A 20,732-nucleotide genomic window follows, 5' to 3' on the forward strand; every position below is an offset into this window, starting at 1 on the left:
TAAAAAAACAAAAGATCAAGTTTTGATCTCATTTATGTCCTGTAGCTTTCCTTAGTCTAAAAACCCTCCACTAACATTTTCCATCCTAGGAAGCTCGCCCAGTTTGGGTCATTTATCAGGAAATTAGAGTTTAAAAGCATCAGGTACCTAATTTTAAAGGAGCTAAGAGACGAATGAGGGAAAGGAAGTCACCCTTAAATAAAATAAATCCCAAACCTGCCACTTCTTTTCAGCTTCGGGAACAACATCCAGGCGCACAGGAGGGGGTGCAACTGATGGAGCGTGATCCCAGCTCTTTGGGAAGAGCACACCTGGCTAGCAGGCATCCTCGGCGCACTAAGCCTTTCCATGTCACAGTATATCCCAAGGCTCCAGGTCTCGACGATGTTCAAAAGCTCCTTGCACGTTACAGGGAATGTTGTGTAGTTCTTCTGTTTTATGACCCTGCCCTGACTAAAGCCATCAATGCTGGCAGGATTTACACTGTGAAAAACTGAGGGATAGGAAGAGAAGGAAAAAAAGAGAAAGAAAGGCATAGAGAGCAACAGGGCTCACTCCAAAAGGAAGGTCTTATCCCCATTTAACTGATGCCCATAGACATTTTGCTGTCAACTCCAAGAGGAGCAGGATGTGTCCTGGCATACAGAAGTGCCTCACCCATGCATTAAATGAAACAGTCGCCCTCTGATATAAGACCTGGCTCCAATATAATTCTTTCTCCTGATGTTTGAAATAGAGAACGCAAAAAAGCAAGGAAAGTCTCCAGGGCGAATGACTCAAGAGACAACATTTGGTTTGCTGCATTACAAATAAACCACATTGATCGGCCAAGACACCCAACTACAAAGCCCACGCGTGAAGCACAAGGGAAGAGCAAGGCACACGTGGAGGAGCGCACGGACGCCTCGCACCAGGAATGCAGCCGCCCACGAGGCCGAGCCAGCCCTCTGCCAGCCAAAGGACTTGCTCTTCTCTTTATTGCTGCTGTGTTCCTCCTTTCTGGTTTTCTGGGTTGGTCTGTTTTGGTTTGTTTTTTCTTTTTTTTTTTCGTTTTGCTTTGCAGGCCCCAGACTTGGCGATGAGGGCAGATGTGTGCCAGGCAACACCACGATGAGTATGACAGCAGCAGCACGTGAGCGACCAGCCTGCAACAGCCAGGCAGCTTCAGGATGTAGCTTCGTCTTCACACACGTCGGGCAGCTCCGAGTCCCTGCCTCCTTCTCTGCTCCCTTGTTTTCTACATGAATGGCAAGGAAATAAAGAGATTACAGGCACATAGTAACACAAAAAATAATGCAGGGAGTGTTTTTTCCAACAGGCAACCCAGGTCAACAACGTCAATATTAAGAGGGAATAGCAATGAACCAGCCTGTTGTGCTGGTACCATGTAAACAGCTCAGCAATATCCCAACTCGAGGCACTGCAGTGCTACACAACTTGTGTCTATACACTTGCTTGCTCTCCGCACCCCGAAGACTAAGCTTCACGCTTCCCTGAGTGTCCTTCTTCTGGCTGCAGCATCACGATGAGGTATCTGGTCCTTGGAGAAAGTTTTGCAGATCAGCATCAACGTTTCTGAATGATCTGGTTTGTATCTAGGGAGTTCTGGTTTCCTTTTCTTTAATCTGATTTTTTTTTTTTTTTTCCAAAGACCAGAGTGCTGGCTTGATACCACAACTGTTTCTCCAAAGTCCTGCTGTAAAGCCAATAAAACCTGAATGCTTCTACCAGAAGCTGTTTTTCCCTACACAAGAGCTGTTTAATTCAGCTTCTTTGAGTTTGGTCTCCAAAACAGCTCAGCACCTGAGAGCAGCAGTTCTTAAAATACAGCCAAGGTAACTTGCTTGCATTGTACGTACGCCACGATACCCTCAGTGGGTTCCCCCTGCTCCTAATTTTTGATGTCTTCCTACGTAGGAGGCTTGAGCTTTGCTGTGGTGGGATGGGACACCTCACCTCTGCCAGTGGGGAGGCAGGCTCAGAGCTGCTTAGGGCATCGCTCTGAAGCATGAGTGGAAATGTTTAGGCTGATGGAGCATTGTGCTGGCTCGGGCTGGGGGGGCTTTTATGGGGTCCGAGCTGAGCCAGCCAGTCCAGCCACATCAGCTGCAGGCACTGTAGCACTGCTGGATGCCACGCAGTGCGGTACACACAGCCACCGCTTCCCGGGATGCAATAGCCACAGCAGAGGGTGGCTGCTGCCTCTGCTCCGCAAGCCCCTGGGCAGCCCAAGCCCTGCTGCCAGTTGATTTCACACCATTGCAGGCGGTGTGTCTGTGCCACTGGCTCTGCTGGGGCAAAGCCAGCTCTGGCACTGTAGGGCATCCTTGAGGAGTAATACTTCCATCCAGCCCAGCTGTCCATAAACCAGCCTGGGACTAAGATCTGACCAAACACAGAAAGCTGTCACTGCTCTAGACTGAATAGAGAAAACCCAACACTTCCAGGTCCATCCACATCACCCCACAGCAGAGACCCATGGCAGGCAGGTGACTTGCACCTAAACCACCTGTTTCTCCATTTTGAAGATGTGAAGATATCCACAGCGCAAAGGAGGTGATGCGACCCCGACCATCTGCATCTCCCAGAGTGTCTGACCTCGCTCACACCAGTCTGCCTGCAGGAGAATCAGTCAGCATGGATGGACAAGCTGATGGGGCAGCGGAGAGTCAGTGCTGCTGCATGTGCCTGGAGCACACAGCGTTTGGGAAGTGTGGGTTTGGGGCTCTGGGGTCATTGTCTGGCTGGGAACAACACTGAAAGTACACACAAGGCTGTGCCAATTTTCAAAGAAACCAGAAATGACCCAAATCATGTTCCCTTCTCCTTCTGCTCCAACGAAGCCCTGTGATAAACCTGACCTTGAACTCGGAGCATGGACCATTTCCCGGTGGGGGAAGCTGCGGAACAGCCCTGCCTGCGGTGTCTGTCATCACTCTCTTTAAATGATTTATCAGCCTGGCAGGAGCGAAGGCTCCTTTCTCCAGCACAGCTCAGGCAGCTCCGCACAGCACAGCACAGCTCCCTGCCCGCAGCTGCCTGGCACATCCTGCCGAGCCCGCTCCGTGCCCGGGGTGCGTTCAATGCTCCTCTGCTGCCCCAAGCTGCTCCTGCCTCTCCAAACACCCTGCGGCAGGGCACGAGGGTGCCATGCACAACAGGCTGACCCAACACCTGCGCAGTGGCGAGTTATCAGCTAAACTCGGGTCACAGGCGGGGCGGCAGAGATCAGTGCATCAGTGCTCTGCTGCCTGCGGAGGAGCCAGGGCTCGAGCTGGGAGGGCTGCAGCTGAACGTGAATCTCCATTAAATAACTCTTTCCAAGAAATAAGACCGTATTTCTGCTATATTTTTTACACCACAGGTGAGGGAAGCCTGACCTGTGCAATTACCCAGGAGACCACATCGCTGTTAACCACAGCAGCGGCGAGAAGATCACAGCTGCTGAGTATTTAGCCGGTGTTTCGTGCCCAGCAAGGAATGAGCCTCAGCACTTCCCTCCCAAACACAGGCAGCAGGGGACAGGGCTGGAGTGGGACAGCCTACAAAGAGCTGAATCGCACCATATACTGGTAAGTTCCTGGTAAGTGCTTAATCCCTCCACTGAGTCCCCATTAAATACTAATAACCTGTGCTCATCTAGGCTGGTGAAGTCCCCTTCCCCTCTACGAAAAACGCAGCAGCAGGCAGCGGCGCCCGCTGTCACCGACAGCACCACATCAGTCCCCATCCTCCTCCGCCTGCCTTCTCCTAACTTTTTTTGGATAATCTCTGCAAGTCCTTCCTCACTCGGAGCAGGTGGCATCCTGGCTTGTGCTCATCCGTTCATCTCGGAGTGGTAAACTAGGCCAGCCAGAGCCTCCAGAGCTGGAGCTGCTCCCAAAGGCAGCAGTCTGGGGTGGGGGCTGTGTCCTGCCCAAGCACTAGATCCTCAGGTTTCACCCTGAGATGTTTGTAAGCGGTTTGTCACGGTTTACATTGAATATTATTTTGTTATTTAACAGAATTAATTGGAACAACTGCTTCCTAGAAGGGTCTGTGCAACCAGTTGGACAAACGACTGTCTTTGAATGAAGTCCTGGCTGAGGTGGGGTGGGTGGTCACACAGGGGGACAGTGTTGGTTGGCCCACAGCCCTCCCAGCACAGCAGAGGCAGAAGCGCAGTATGGTGGTGGAGCAGCTGAAGCAGAAATGGCTCCAGCTCTATTTATTCTGCATAACCACTAAATATTAAACTTCAGCCCAAATCACAAAGCCTAGTCTTTCCCCAATTCTGTAGCTATTCCCTCTGTGAACATGGGGCTGAGCAGCAGTTCCTGCTAAAACCCAACTGGATTTTTTCACTCCTCCCTCCCGAAAGGAGGCTGAAACCTTCAAAGAACCACTAATAATAATAATAATAATAATAAGTATACATAAACATGAGTGTCACGCACACAAAATTACTGCAGTAAAATTGCTCCTACAGGAAGGAAGGATGGAGCGGAACGCTCTCACTACCACACAAATCACGCAGGCTGAGGAGAGGACACGTTTCTACAGCACCCAGGGGAAACACAAACACTGAATTACCTTAAAGATGGATGCAAATACACAGATGAGTTTAAGAGGAGTCTGTCCCTGAGAGCAGAACAATGAGACAAAGGAAGAAAGTGATCATGAGGATGATGGCAGCAGGCAAAGGAGCTTGTATTTCTGTACCTAACAAGCCTGGTGAGCAGAGTGAAACAGAGAGTGGAGCATCAGTCAAGTTTATTCGCAGCCCAAAGGACAGATGAGGACAGGCACTGGTACAAACCTCCTGCAGCCCCTGCTGCTGCTCAAAGTGCCAGATGGCTTCCAGAACACCGCTGATGTCCAGCTGTACTTTCCTGGGCCACATAATCTGGCAATTTGGCATCTCTGGGGGTTTTGCGTCCCGTCAATGGGTGCAGTGGGGTGTAGAGTGGCTGAGCTCAGTGCGGGCAGAGCCACGCGAACATGGGGCCACTCAGTGGAGTGTCCAGCTGAGGCTGGGTCTCTGCCAGAGGAAAATGCTGTGCCACAGTCGGTGCCTCGCTCCTCAGGCAGCCCACCAGGATGCCCACCTGCATTGTGGGGCACGGCTCTTCCCGTGAGACACACGGTTCTCTCTTTGCAGTGAAAATCGATATGGCTTTTGGTTCTGACAGCATCTATGTGTTACCAACCCAAAAATCTTCCTAGGACTGGAGAGTCAGACATCGAGCACTAGCAGGGAACATCTTTAGTGGAAACATCTAGCAAAAATAAACCTAACCTGCAGCTGTTCCCTTGTCAAAGATGATGCTGTAAACCCAGCTGCCCCCAGGGGATCTCTGCAGCCTATTTTTGAGCAGCCCTACAGCAGCAAGCTCTGGGACTTCCTCAGCACGAAGCCCCCACCAGGCAGGTACCTCTGCTGCTTTGAGAGAAGCTGCTTCTGCTTGGAGATCTGTGTCAGCCACTTTTTTACCTCCCTCTCCTCTCTGGCTTCCTCATGCCTAGCCTACATGGACAGTATGGCTCTTTTCTTCTCATTTTGGGAAGGCTGGAAGCAGGGTAGGCTTTCTATGTACAGACTGATCCCCCATACAGGAGCTGACAACCACACCTCATCAATAGTAATACCAGCCATAATGGGAAAGTAAATTGGGTCTGTCAAAACACAGCAATTAATTTGATAGGTAGTAGTTGCAATAAATGAGAGTAATAAAATGTGGTGAAGCCAGTGCTTACTCAATTAGGAGAAATCTGGAGCAGGCAGAAGAAATGTAGCAAATGCTGCTAAGAGAAACCCAGAACTCAGCAGTGGATGCTAAACAGCTGGGTTTAAAAAATATTCTGTAACTGGATGAAAAATTAAAAACGTTCAGTTGCTTCAGCAGCCACCATTAATGACAGGCTTGAACTTGGCCACGGTCTGCAGGATCCGCAAGGCTTGATGAATCCCTGCTTCTTCTGGGAGATCCTGCATGAAAGGCAGGACCTGGTGCCACCTGGCCACCTGGCCCTGGCTACTGCACAGCTCAGGGCGTACAGCGCCAGCCAGCAGCACTCACACCCTGCTTCTAGGGGTGCCGAGGTGCTCTCGTGGGAGAGGCAAACACTGCAAAACAAGAACTGCTAAACGGGGGCATCTTCACTTTAGTTCTCTTCTACCTGGTGAACGTGCTTGCTGTTTTAACAGCTGCCTTTTTAACTTCTCAGTGCTATTAAACAAAGCAATAAATACTACACCTAGAAGAGGATTTGCTTTTTCCAGGTCTAAGGAGTGCTAAAAAGCCCTCTTCTCCCAGTACTAATTTAAGAACTATTTTCAGTCACTGGGGTCTTAACAGTATCCTCCGAAGGAACAAAGGCTGCAAACAGGAAAGACTTCTTGCTACTGTAAAGCAGGCTTTACATGCAGCTTCTGCACAAAGCCTTTGCAAGAAGAGCCCAGCACACCGTGTACAGGTAATGCAGGGAGAAATTAAAAAAAAAAATTCAACCACATGATTTAGTTTCCTCCTCTCCAAATCCTAAAGTGTGAGCCATTAAACTGGCTCCTTTCTCTTCCTATTTTCTTAAAGGACTGATCCATTTTAAGAACCATCAGTTAGGCATCAAACACCAGAAAGCAGACTCAGCTGCCAGAGGATTTCCTGCAGAACATAATCTCAGTATGAGCACAGATGTAAGATGCTTGAAGTAGCAGTGAGTGGGGCTCTGGCAATTTCACACGCAGCCTAATTAAATCAATGGAATGTGAAACTGGAGTTTTCTAATTGCTTTTCTTTTTTCTTGTATAGAAACTCCACAAGTTATTTTCTACCTATAACTGGAAGAAGATGCAACGTTACAAGAGGTGATTCACTTCTCTCTAAAGACACCGCCACTGGGAAGGAGAAGCTCTGTGGTGGAGAGCTTGGGAATCTGGGGCTCATTTTCCTGTTAGCTCCCTGCAGACAACTACACAGCAGCATGGCCAGAGAGCGGCCACGGCTGTGGGTGCTGTCCTGCTAGCAAGTCCCGCTTTTGGCGTTCCCAGTCCAGCTATGGGGGAGGAAATGATGCCTGACAAGCAGGAACTCTGCAGAGCCTTTATTCTACACCAACATTATCTGTTCTGGCTAGGTCCTAGAGATTTATAGTCATCCAGATTCACTCAAAACTTATTTTAACTAACACAGCGCTATTCATAACATCTGCAGAGATGATGTGTTTTATACGTGTATAAAGGGTGATTTCACTACAGAACAACCCACTATGAATTAAGAACTGGTTGGGCTAGTGTCTAGCTCTGTCTGCTCCTGTGGAAGTAACCCTGTAATCAAGACACAGCTCACTGAACAATGAACATTCCCATTTAGACTCAGTTCACTTAAAATCAGTGTCATTAGATTCAATAAATCTATTTAAATTTAAGTAGTTTTCCTTAGATTCAACCATCCCAGCATTTTTTAGAGTTTGAAATAATAATCCATATTCCTTAAAAAAACCCCACCAAACCACCCTGCTCTAGTGTTTAAAATACAACACTATTTGTTTAAGAGACCTAGCTGATGTCTGTCTTTTAAACAGAACGGTTTCAAGATGGGTTCTCAAAGCTCTAGTTGTGCATGAATTAATTTAGGATAAAGTCAATTGTTACTGCTAAAAATTGGTACTGATGGCATGAGATTGAGAGATTAAGTGCAGGGGTTAGTGCAGTGGAGAACCAACACATTCAAAAACCATTCACATTTTTTTTTTTGACATCTCTAAGTGCTCACGTTGCTAAGCAGAGGGCAGCCCAGGACAGCCACAGCTCCGTCCTTGATCAGACATGTTCTTGCAAACCAAAGGCCCTGGACACAGCAGCACAACAGTGGAAATCATAAACGGTTTTCAAAAACCTTTTAAAATAGTCCTGTACAAGGACCCTGAATGGGGCTCAAATGAGTAGATACAGGGAAAGATGCTGGTTTTGTATAAGCTGAGAAGAATTTGACAAGCAACTTTAGAAAGGAGACAGATAAAAGTAGAAGGGGAGGCTTACAGCTTGTCTTGAAGGCCTAAAAAGACTTAAAAAGGGATCAGACATTGATAACACGGCTAATCAGAAACTTCACAGCGACATTATGAACTTCACTTGTTCTGAGCAGATAATAAAGCAGCCAGCTCCGGGCAGGCACCAGCCACAGAGTCAGGGTCAAGAAGTTTTCCCACCAGTTGGTTAGTCAGTGGCATGGGCTTTCAGGCATCTCAAATGGAGGTGGAAGGAAACGTGTCCCTTTTGGAAACAGGCTCAAGGTACTAAACCAGCAGACCACCTTGAAATATCAATTCAGGCAGAGCTTGAAATGAAGAAATCCTGCCTTGCTCTGAATTAGCCATCCTGGACAGTGGGAAGCACATAATACATTCTTCTTCAAATTTAGTACAAGTTCTCCCATCTCAGATCGATGCAATGCAGTGACCAGGAGTGACAGTGAAGATATGGGCAGGGAGGGACACGTGTCAAATTAGCAACAACTAATTTGGAAGGCAAAGAGCCAAGGGAAACAAACCAGGACAAATCCCTTGTGCTAAGCTGGCACAGGAGCCGTGACTGCCATGCTCTTCCTTCAGATGTCCCCACAGCAGCACTCAGTCTCTAGAGTGTTTAACTATTAAACTGCTGATAATATTAACTAGTCCAGGACTCAAAGGCAAAGCCTTTACTGAAGTCTCCGATACACAGTCGGGCCCTAAAGCGTCATCATCCCTAATTGAGCTGAGCCCTTAAATCCCCACACACCCGTGAGAGAGAGACACTCCTCTGTTCGCATTGTCAAAGGTGCAGTGAGACTCTTAGCACACCCTCGTGGGAGTCTGCGAGGCATGGAACTGGGATTTGGGGTGGAAAAGGATATTTTGGGACAGCCCTGCTTTGTTGTGAACTGCAGCCTTACAGATCCTGTGGGATGAGAATATGAAAATAATTGTCCTAGTCAGGCTAATGGTCCATCTCTTACTTATTGGACTGATGGCCCACAATCCTGGCTCTGAAAGGGGTCGGTAATCAACATGAGTGAGAAAGTAAGAGCCAAACAAAGGACAAAGAAATCCTCCCCCTTCTAAATATCCAAGACCACTGTATTTCAAAATTTTTGATGAATCTAATAGTAATGAATTTGTCTACTCCCTTTGTAACCCCAATATAACCATTTATATCCAACCTCCAAAATACTCCACCATAATGTGTTCCACCAGTTCACAACTGGCTTTGTGAAAAAAATATTGCATGTTTTCACAAAGGAAATGGCAATGTTGAAGTGTTCTCCACTGTCTGCCCATGCGTCTCCACGGGCAGACTCGGGCCAGACTTGGGCCCCAGACCACAAACAAACCACATCATCTCATTTCCAGTTTATAAAACCTGCAAACTGCTCATCTGGCACATAGTCTGTTGTCGATAAAAAGGAGAGAATAATTACACCCTCCAATACATCTCTAGAATAGACTCTAATTAAACTTATTTTAGTTTATCAATCTCTTAATGGATCTTTGATCATAGTGTATTACAAACTAACAGGTTAAAAAACAGACCTAAGTTTAGCACCTTACATGTGTTTAGGCCAAATCCATCTTACAGAGAGAACTGCATCTATAAAAAGAGCACTTAGGCTGCTTTAATGCATTGTATTTTAACCCTAGAGGACTTGCGGTAGATTTTAGCCTCGGTATTTGATTTGGAAGGCAGTTTTGTGCTTAAATGCTACAGGAGAGATTCACAAACTGCTTCCTTCATCGTCCCCACGCTAATTTACTCTGCACATGCAGCAGAGCCAGGCAAGCGTGTATATACGTACATCAGCAAGTTCCCTGGAGCAGACATGGACCTTTCCTCCCGCCTGGTCTGAACCTCGAACGGATTTCCAAAGGAGCGTTTTCTTAGCATGGCCTTCACTAGGATCTTTGAGGAAGAAAAACAGACCAGTGAGAACAGCAAGACTGACATACATATCACCCTCTTGAAGCTACCTCAAAGGAGGCTAACAATAGCTTCTTTAATAATGCAGCAGACATTTAACAGCTATACAGCTAGAGCACAAACTAGAGCATCCCACAGAACAGCTATCTGACTTCCAGGCAATGTCAGGGCCACTCCCTTGGGCAGTGAGCTCAGATCCCTGGACACAGACCATTGCTGGCAAGAGGCAAAGCAGACACTGCTGATGACTGCCTGCCACTCATAGTGGTCCAAGCCCATGAGAAGGAGGCACCTGAGCTCTCCTGGGCCATCCTCCCAGGCAGGCACTGCCCGCAGAGTGCCGCCAGCTCCTGTAAGTTCAAAGGCAAAGGTCCTGCTATCAAGGGGCAAGGATGGTTCTCACTCGCCCAGCCAGCTGTTGGGGCAAGTGTCTATGTTAACTTCATACTACGAGAGCCGTGAAAACAGGTTCTCACTGTGCTCAGAGCCTCTCTTCCCATGAGGAACCCCCCAAAGGCACCTGCACCATAGTAACTGCCTAGAGCAGGCCTCCAGCTGGCTACACGCAAACTGCTGAGAGCCCTGAACATGCACTTGAGGTTTCCCCAAGGCCGGCAAGCAAGTGCCAGCTATATACTCTGCTGGCAGATGTCCTCTCCCTGCTTCTCTGGCAACAGCACCTCGAGGTTTGAAGCCTTCAATTTGAGGATCCAAATGAGCTGGTTTGCAACTTCTAGATTAATGAAACAAAACACACTTGGGATGCTTCTGGTGTTCTGGGATGTCTGATGCCAGACACTTTGCTCTTCTGAGAGCAGCCAGACAGATACAAACAGGACTGCTCACATGGTCAGGCCCTGCAGAGTCAGGCTGCTGCAGTACTCAGAGACCCAAAAAGTTCATGCTGGGCTGAAAGGCACAGCTTCTCATGCCAGGAGCACATGTGTATCATCTGCAAACCTCCTTCATCAGCTGAGACCTTCAGTGGAGTGTCATGCCATTGACCCACACGGAGGATGCGGTTGTGGTTTATACATACCACAGCTGGTAAACTCGGGATCGTCTTCACTGAGTTCTTCACCTCCTCCTCCGTCACCTCCACCACGGTACAGTGCTCTTCCTCCAGTGGCAGAGGCTCCTCACCACCCTTGGTTAGCCACGGATGCACCTGTGTGGGGGGAACACAGAGACAGCTGTGGAAGAGCACAGCTGTCTACAGCAGAGCACTGTGATGTTGGTGACGAGAGGGCAACGGGGGCACAGGACTGATCATGGGGGTGAGCTGCCTGTCGGTACTGCTCCATTTTCCACTTACAGTGATGTGGTTCAACCAGCTCCCTTGGAAATTGCCACAAGCTGGTGCCCATCCAGACAGCATCCCCTAATGCGCAGTGCTGTTGTGCCCACTGCGACAGATCAGCACCTTGGAGGAACTCAGCATCCTCTGAATCAAGTCTGAAGCACTTTGAAACTCTGAGTTATCCAGAGCACATTCATGTTTTTCTCTCACATGCACACATTTCATCTAGGGCTGGGCATGCTTGCTACCCGGGAGAATCAAGATCATTTACACATCTGCACAATCAAGGGCTCGGGTGCTTAAAACGGTGTACTTGGATCTGAATATTGAGGCCTCGTACTACTTGAACAGCCTCCTGCCTACATAAATAGCGAAAGAACACACCTGGACACCACGTAAACCACCACACACCCACAAAAGAGAGAGGAGACAGTTTGCCACCATCCCTCCCTGTCACTGCTGTGGAAGGGCGCTGATGGCAGGACAGGGCGAAGCTCTCTGGTACCCACACCTAGGGCTGGACACTTTGCCTGTCAGGAAGAGCATCCTCCAGTGCTGCTGCTGGAAAGGCCTGCCTCACCCTCTGGGACGAGGAGTTTAATTAGGATGGATGCTCCCTACCTACTGCCGTTCAAATGAGCTGGATGCAGGTGTACAGAACATTCCCCAAGGGCTTAGCGATGAGCTGCTTTACAGCACTTAATTAAGTTGCGTTTTCCAAAGATCATTAATTGTGCTTATAATAACTCTTTTCAAAGGCACATCACCACATCCAGCCTTAAGAGAAACCAGTGTGCTAAACTCTACCCACAGTCTACCTGAGTCTTGTGAACGTTTCAGCTAGGGAGAGGACTGCTTAGCCATGTGTTTGGTTTTCCTCATACAAAACAATTCGCTTGATTTATTTTGATGGTGAACAGCAATTCCAAACCCAGTTGGGCAGAGCAGTTAAGATATTTGTCCGGCCTAATCCCCTTATATAATTCTACCACCTCACCTGCTTTTCCCATGTTTATCTTCAACGCTGACATCAAAGATTTATCAACTATAAACAATCACATATGAGAGGCAGCATAGAATTCATGCTTGCCAGCGCAAGAACATTTGCAGCCATGTCAGGATTTTATCTTACAAGTAAGGAACATGAAAGAGGAAGAGGGGAGTGTGAAAACAGGGGAAAACAAAAATCAAAGGAACTAGGGCAGGAGGAGAACAATGCCTGGAACAGCCACTTAGAGACATCGGACCATGCAAGAAGCCAAGGCTGGAGCCCTGATGCCATCTGGCTAGCTTCAGAGCAAAGAAACTCTCCGGGATTAGTCTGTGAATGCAAACATGGAGGGAGTGTCTCATCTCCTTGTCTGGATTGCATCGACTGCATGTGTTGGGCTCTCTTGTACTCTCTGGGTTGGATTCCTTTGTCCAGGGCCTTCAGTGATGGTGGCGGTCACTCCACAGCCACCTCTGCCACAAACCTGCTTGGCCATCATCTTTCTTGGAGGAACAACAGAAGAAAGCTGGCCTTTCACTATTGCCTCTCATGTGATGGTTTCCTTGGTTGAGAACATGAGAAAAGCAATGCTCGAGGCTCTGGGCTGAGCCCAGAGCCGAGTCTTGCTCAACAAACACATGCCCTTTCAGCTTCAAACACAGTCCTCAAGCACATCAAGCATCTTCAGTGCATGGCCAAGGACAAGATTTAGCACCCTGCTCTGCTTTTCTCCCCACGGTTCTTACAGGGCTCAGGTTTCCACATGAAGTGCTCACAAGAGCTGCCCAGTGAAATCACTTAATATAGCTCAAAAGCACATCACCGGCTGTCGCCTCCTGGGCATGGAGGGAAGCAACGACACATTTCTTCTCGAAGTTCAACCTCTCTACTGTCAGCTTCAGTGGCAAAGGTGCTGGTGTTGGCCTGAGACAAAGAGAAGAGTTGTGTGCCCTGCAGAGGATGCTGATGGATCTCTGCGGGGGTGGTGGGGTAACATGAGGACAGAATGCCCATGCAAAACCAGAAGGAAGCCAAACCCTGCAAAGCATTGTGCTCTACCAGCCCTAGTCACCCCCTGTGTTAATAAGCATGTCTCAAGTAAAGCTGATAGAAACAAACGTGCTGCCTTGAGGCTGTTGACCATGCAAGCACTGGAGGAGGAACACACTTCCAGCCTCTGTAACACAGCTTCAACACCAGCAGCACAGGCTCTGCAGCTAGCAGTCCCCATGATGATGTCAATTCTCTTGGGGATTCGCTGAGCATCAGCCAGCTTTGGAGTAATTTTAATTTCAATAAGTAAACAAGAAAGTTTTTGTCAATATTCCCCAAGCAAGCAGCAGTGACAGAGCTATTACATGCTGCAAAACGAGCACTCTCCCTTTCCGAGGCAGCATGCCAGAGAAAGCTCCCAAAACAAACACCGGGAACGGCTCTGCTTCATTACAGGATACCAAAGGAACAACAAAATCAGCTGAGATAAAAGACTATAATATCAATGTCCAATTCACCTTAATTTCAGGGACTGTTATCCTTGTTTCTGGATTCTTATCAAGCATGCGTAGGATCAGTTCCTTGAGCTCTTCACTTATCTGTGCTCTGAGAAAGAAAATAGCAGTACACCGTTAACAAGGGAATTGTGAGTGCTCCAGGCATGCACAGGCCTTACTGTGGTTACTCGGTAGAGAATCTGCTCTGCTCAGAAGATATTTTCTCTGCAAACCTGGCTTGAGAAAGGAAGGTCTAGTTGGCTTGGGTCCTTCTCGGCCATCACAGCCACTGCTACGGGGTTCGGTTATCTGTTCTGCCCACTAACACAGCTGCACACTCTCAAAACACAGGACAAGGGAGCAGGTGGATGGGTCTAAGGGCTTCAAAAAAGACAGCACATTATAGGGGAATTTCAGAGAACAGATTCTGGGACAACAAAATGTTATTGAGAGCAGAACTGGAGCTGGGCTCTGTGATACAAGGGCAGCACAATTTCATTTGCAGAACCTGCATCGTGAACAATTGCGTGCTAGAAGAAACACCCCCGTTTGACACTCAAGTTCCCAGCTAAGCTTACAGGCTGTGTTAATTAAATCGCTTCCATCAACACTGACGGCAGCCAGTTCAGTAACTTGGTATTTCCTACCTGTATAGATCAGTCTTGGGATAACATAAGGAGGGAATAAACAGATATAACTGAGAAATGCACCTATCTGAACTCAGAAGCCATCCTAATCACAGAGAGCCCTTGGTCCTGCTGTCTATCCCTCTAGTCCGAAGGCTTCAATGACTTCTCTGGCTAAAGATTCAGGCAATGTCTTTAAAACACACTTGATCTGTACGATCAAAGCGCTGCTGAAATAAAATGCCAGCGTATGACAGAATTGTATTAGAAAGTTGAAAGTCTGTGTCACAAATTACTTTCAAGGAGCTGCGTTTCTGCATGGAGATGGGATCTGGCAGCATAAAATGTCACTTCCCCAGCAGGGTTGAATTTCAGATTGAAAACACTGCTGAGGACCAGGTGCTGTGCCCACCTCCTCTGTGCCCTCCCCGAGCAGAGGAGGGAATAAACTATCATAAACATAAATGAAGACAGTAAAGCATATTTTAATCTTACAAAAACAGAGCTGCTGTTTAGAAGTTTGTTAGTACTTTATGTGGACTTTGGTTATGAGATCTTTAACAAATAAACATAAGGAAACCATGCTCATTCAGTGGGAAGGGGCAGAAAGTGGGTTCAGTTTAAAGTCTGAACACTTTCAGAGTTGCCTCAAGCGTCTGCAGTACAGAGGCAACATGGCCCAGACAAGGGGAAGGGCAGGATGAATTCTCAAACACTTCCCACTTCCCAAGCTGCACCGCAGGGGACAATTTAGGTGGGAAGGGGAAGAACTGTGCTGCTCTCCAGATGAGAACCAGGCACAGAGGAACAGCGATGGGGAGTGACAGCGCATTTAGCAGGTCAGAATAAACGGGCTCCTCAGGGAGGACCACACTGAGATGCAGGCGAGATGGCATTTTTAAAACACTTAACATCAGATCTGTGCCAAACTGGCAACAGCTTTATTTAAAATACAAGAAATAGAATATATAATCACCTAACATTTCTGGGCGCCAGACTGATTTCTAGGCAACACAGGATAACATCATAAGGAAAAGCCCTATAAAACAGGATCGTAAAGTTTCAAGTGGGTCATGGCCAGGTGACAGACTGCATCATCCTGTCTCTGTTTTTCCTTCTCTCCATTCTGCCAGGGAGCATGCTGTACCTGATGGCATTTTTCATCTGCGCTATCTGGAATTTCTCACAGCCATAGTCCTGTAATAGCTCTCAGGAAAAGGCCAAGCATCACAGAGCTCTGCACCCACTTGGGAGGGCTGCCAGCACCACAGATTGTTTTACAGGGTGCCCAGAGGTCAGAGAACATCCTCTCGGGCTTCAGCTCCTCACCAGGAGGGACTACGCAGAGCTTCTGGCTCTCCTAATGCATATCTGGACTGAAACTTCTCCAGCTTGCTTTTCAGTCACGCCAGGATCACCAGGGTGGGAGCTAATCCCATTTACCTTGTATCATGCCAAGAACTCACTGACATGAATGAGAACTCCAGAGCAATAAATATTTATCCCAGTGTCTCTAAGGGAAGGGAAGGGACAATGATGCTGGTACAGTCAGCTCCATCTCTGTCCTAAAGGTTGTCAGGAAACAGGCAATGTGTTTCCATGGACTGTCTGCGAACAGGAATGTGTCTTTTGTAGCCATGGTGAAATAAATTGAAACCAAAATATTCTTAACTGTAGCGAGGTGCTAATTTTCTGTGGGAGGTCAGGGTGGATCCAGTCCAGTGAATTCCAGCTTTATGTGCGTCTCTGTTGCTGCCTTTATCTAACAACTAGATGTAGTTTAGACAGCCGTCAACATCCAGTAACACTCTCTCCTTCAACAACCTAACAATGGGCGCAGCTTTTTTTTTAGATTGGGAGAGCAGGTCGCCAAGAAATCCAAAGAACTCATGCAGCCGAGTTATCGCTGAAGAAATGTCTGAATGAAGGAAAGGTTGTTAGCACAACCCAGTTTGCCCATTAAATGTTAATAACTTACTGCAGAGACAGACGGGAACAGTCACTTGTAAGCTGCCTGCTAACCCAAATATATGACGGCTGAGAGAGGACGGGCGTTTTGCCAGGACCCAAGCAAGCACAGAGACCGTGCCAGGGAAATATAAACAAGCTTTTTTTGTGCTGCAGTGCTGTCAAGACAAAGTCCTGCCCCGACTGCAGAGCAACCAGTGGGAACACGGCAATGTGGCACGACCAGCCTTGGTGCTCTTAACGCCTGGAGCCTGGGGAGCTGTACAGCCTCACCGACGGCACAGGGCTGGCTTGCCGGATTTGCTCCATACCCACAGCTGGGGCCTGTGTTTGCCACCAAACAAACGGCCTGACTTTGTGGTCGCAGGTTCCTGGGAAGTGTGCTCCACACCGTCCTCAGCGCGGGCTCCACCAGCCGGAGCGGGGATGGCTCCATCGGAGCTATCTGCAGCGCTCCATAGGCAATGGAGAGGTAATTAACACAGCCCGTGGAGACTGGGGCATGAGTCATCCCATCTGAAGCAGATGTCGAAATTAGGACAGCCTGAGTACCCATGGCTTTCTGTAGACTCAGCAGGAAGCCTGGGACTGCCAAGGCAGAGGTCCGGCCCTTCGCTGTAGGTGCCTAAAAATTCTGTGAGCATCTTACAAATAATTCATGTAATAGATGGTGGATACAGGGATGTATTGCAGGCTGCCTGGCAACATCCCTCCCTTCCTCTCCAATAGCAGATGTGCCTTTCATTAGAGTTTTAATTCCTTCACGCTTGTTTTAAATCAAGTCATTTTATCTCTGTGTTTTTATTAGAATAAACAATTCGGTCAAGAAGGCAAAAAAATTCTTTGTCTGACTACTGTGCCGATTTGGGAATGAAGAGTCCAGCTTTGGCTACTTCATCTGACAGCAACCAGGAGAAACAAATTAATGAGCAACAGAAAGTCACCAGAGGCCTGAAGATAGAGGAAACGCTGAGGAGTGGCTTGGTGGCAGAGACAGAGCACACAGCAAGTGTGATCCTCTCCTGCCAGGATCATCGGACAAGACCACAAACGCTCATCGCTCCGTGCCTCGATGCTGAACTTTTCACTGCTCAAATGGCACATGAGTGGCCTTGGCTTGTCCCCCCTCACCTCTGAGGGCACTTCTGTGGGTTAGAGGACACGCTGTGACTGTGCAGCTGGTCACCCCACCTAATACAGCCCTGTAGGCTCCACCACACAGCTCTGACAGTGGCCAACAAGGGTTTCCTTCACTGACCAAAGCAGGGTGGGGTGGAAGCCCCTCAATATCAAATGGGCAAATTAATTTCTGTTATTTTCATAACTAGCCCCAGTTTCTCAACACACAAGATAAACCTGTATTTTTCTGGAGTGTGTTGGAGGAAGCAAGGGAGTGGGGATGCACCAAGCTGTGGTTGTGTATCTCAGGACAAGCCTCCTCTCATCAGACACTTCCCCCACCTCCAAGGTGAGTCCACAGAAGTGGCATGTGTTTACTTAGACGGAGACAGAGAGAGGTCTACAGACCACATTGCTTTTGAACACAAATACATTGAATCATTCATAGAATAGATTCACAGAATCATAGAATGGTTATTGTTGGAAGGGACCTCAAAGATCATCTAGTTCCAACCCCCCTGCCATGGGCAGGGAAACCCTCCACTACACCAGGTTGCCCAAAGCCTCATCCAACCTGGCCTTGAACACTGCCAGGGATGGGGCAGCCACAGCTTCTCTGGGCAACCTGTTCCAGTACCTCACCACCCTCTGAGTGAAAAATTTCTTCCTTATATCTAATCTAAATCTCCCCTCTTTCAGTTTAAAGCCATTGCCCCGTGTCCTGTCACTACACACCCTTGTAAAAAGTCCCTCTCCAGCTTTCCTGTAGGCCCCCTTTAGGTACTGGAAAGCTGCTATAAGATCACCCCGGAGCCTTCTCTTCTCCAGGCTGAACAGCCCCAACTCTCTCAGCCTGTCTCCATAGCAGAGGTGCTCCAGCCCTCGCATCATCTTCGTGGCCTCCTCTGGACCCGCTCCAGCAGCTCCATGTCCTTCTTGTGCTGGGGACTCCAGAGCTGAACACAGTATTCCAAGTGGGGTCTCACGAGAGCAGAGTAGAGGGGCAGAATCCCCTCCCTCAACCTGCTGGCCACGCTCCTTTTGATACAGCCCAGGACACGGGTGGCTTTCTGGGCTGCCAGCGCACGGTGCCGGCTCATGTTGAGCTTCTCACCCACCAGCACTCCCAAGTCCTTTTGCTCAGGGCTGCTCTCAATCCATTCTCTGCCCAGCCTGTACTTGTGCCTGGAATTGCCCCGACCCACGTGCAGGACCTTGCACTTGGCCTTGTTGAACTTCATGAGGTTCTCACAGGCCCACCTCTCCAGCCTGTCCAGGTCCCTCTGGATGGCATCCCTTCCCTCCAGCATGTCCACAACACCACACAGCTTGGTGTCATCTGCAAACTTGCTGAGGGTGCACTCGATCCCACTGTCCATGTCTCCAACAAAGATGTTAAATAGCACTGGTCCCAGTACCGACCCCTGAGGAACACCACTTGTCACTGGCCTCCACGTGGACATTGAACCGTTGACCACAACTCTTTGAGTGCGACCGTCCAGCCAATTCCTTATCCACAGAGTGGTCCATCCATCAAAACCATGTCTTTCCAGTTTAGAGACAAGGATGTCGTGTGGGACAGTATCAAATGCTTTGGATAAGTCCAGGTAGATGATGTCAGTTGCTCTTCCCCTATCCATCCATGCTGTAACCTCATCATAGAAGGCCACCAGATTAGTCAGGCAGGATTTGACCTTAGTGAAGCCATGTTGGCTGTCACCAGTCACCTCCTTATTTTCTGTGCGCCTCAGCATAGTCGCCAGGAGGATTTGCTCCATGATCTTGCCGGGCACAGAGGTGAGACTGACTGGCCTGTAGTTCCCTGGGTCTTCTTTTTTTCGCTTTTTAAAGATGGGGGCTATGTTTCCCCTTTTCCAATCATTGGGAACTTCACCAGATTGCCACGACTTCTGAAATATGATGGATAGTGGCTTAGCAACTTCATCTGCCAGTTCCCTCAGGACCCACAGATGCACCTCATCAGGTCCCATGGACTTGTCCACCTTCAGGTTCTTTAGATGGTCTTGGACCTGATCTTCTCCTACAGTGGGCGGTTCTACATTCTCCCAGTCCCTGCCTTTGCCTTCCGTGACTTGGGCCATGCCGCTAGAGCTCTTGCCAGTGAAGACTGAGGCAAAGAAGTCATTGAGAACCTCAGCCTTCTCCATATCCTGGGTGGCCAGGTCCCACGTTTCCTTCCGGAGAGGGCCCACATTTTCCCTAGATCTCTTTTTGTCACTGACATATCTATAGAAGCCTTTCTTGTTGCCCTTGATGTCCCTGGCCAGATTTAACTCTATCAGGGCTTTAGCTTTCCTAACCTGATCTCTGGTTGTTCGGACAATTGCTCTGTATTCTTCCCAGGCTACCCGTTCTTGCTTCCACCCTCTGTAGGCTTTCTTTTTGTGCCCGAGTTGTTCCATGTGGGCCTCCTGGTGTTCCTACCTGACTTCCTCTTTGTCGGGATGCACCGCTCCTGAGCTTGGAGGAGGTGATCCTTGAATATTATCCAGCTTTCTTGAGCCCCTCTTCCCTCCAGGGCTTCATCCCATTGTACTCTAGCGAGGAGATCCCTGAAGAGGCCGAAGTCTGCTCTCAGCCACTGCTCAGATTCTCGTGGCTACCACATGGGAGAAGCACAAAAGCCCAACCAAACTGTTCTTCCAGCATCTCCAGGGTCAAGTAGCTGGGATAGAACTCCCTAGACTCGTACTGAAACCTCTCAATTTCTAAAGATTTCAAGAGCCATTTCCTTTAGCCCCTGTCTGCACAGCATGGACACAGGACCAGCAGCACAGGCAGCTGTAATGCTTCGACCCATGTGAAGGACCCAGGAGAATCCAAAGCACCTCACCTGCCCTTGTCTGTCCCTCCATGGTGACCTGCTGGCATTTACGCTGCACAGTGAATAACACTGAAAACTGAACTTTATTTTACAGTAGTTGAGTAAAGTTTACTTACTCGTCTGGGAATTCTACAGGCTTGTTCTTGATTCTGTTATGAAGACCCAGAATGTATTCATCTATAAAAGGGCACTGTAAAACAAACAAAGGATTTTCCAGATGTCAGAGATCTTGGCACCACTCAGGCATTTGTCATTCACCTAACAGAAGCATACTCTGTCTGTGCACTCTCTCGATTTTACATGGAGACGGAAATAAATAAAATCTCCCTACACAAAATAAATTGGTTTGTTCCCACACCAGCAATGGAGATAGTTCTGCCTCTGTCATCTCCCTCAGCCACTCCTTACCCCTGAGCCGGGTGCCTTACGCCTGTGTGGTGGGATCTGTGGTGGTCC

The 20,732-nt window shown here is 48.4% G+C and overlaps 1 protein-coding gene across 2 annotated transcripts in view; it reads right to left on the reverse strand.

Moving 5' to 3' along the window:
- Positions 1–1,164: 1,164 nt before the first annotated feature.
- The window catches only part of CAMKK1 (calcium/calmodulin dependent protein kinase kinase 1), a 69,654-nt gene continuing 50,086 nt past the window's right edge, over positions 1,165–20,732 (reverse strand). Inside the window, exons 11-16 of one of the 2 annotated variants that reach the window (XM_086624533.1) lie at positions 20,393–20,466; positions 13,740–13,827; positions 10,977–11,105; positions 9,816–9,919; positions 4,573–4,620; positions 1,165–1,237 (exon numbers count right to left, since the gene is read on the reverse strand). In XM_086624533.1, coding sequence (XP_086480659.1) covers positions 1,165–1,237; positions 4,573–4,620; positions 9,816–9,919; positions 10,977–11,105; positions 13,740–13,827; positions 20,393–20,466 — 516 coding nt within the window. Of the gene's footprint in view, positions 1,238–4,572; positions 4,621–9,815; positions 9,920–10,976; positions 11,106–13,739; positions 13,828–13,906; positions 13,952–20,392; positions 20,467–20,732 lie in introns of both variants that reach the window. The other variant, XM_086624534.1, reaches the window with a different exon arrangement.

This window comes from Tauraco erythrolophus, chromosome 21, assembly GCF_009769465.1.
Source record: "Tauraco erythrolophus isolate bTauEry1 chromosome 21, bTauEry1.pri, whole genome shotgun sequence".
In the NCBI taxonomy this organism is placed as follows: Eukaryota; Metazoa; Chordata; class Aves; order Musophagiformes; family Musophagidae; genus Tauraco; species Tauraco erythrolophus.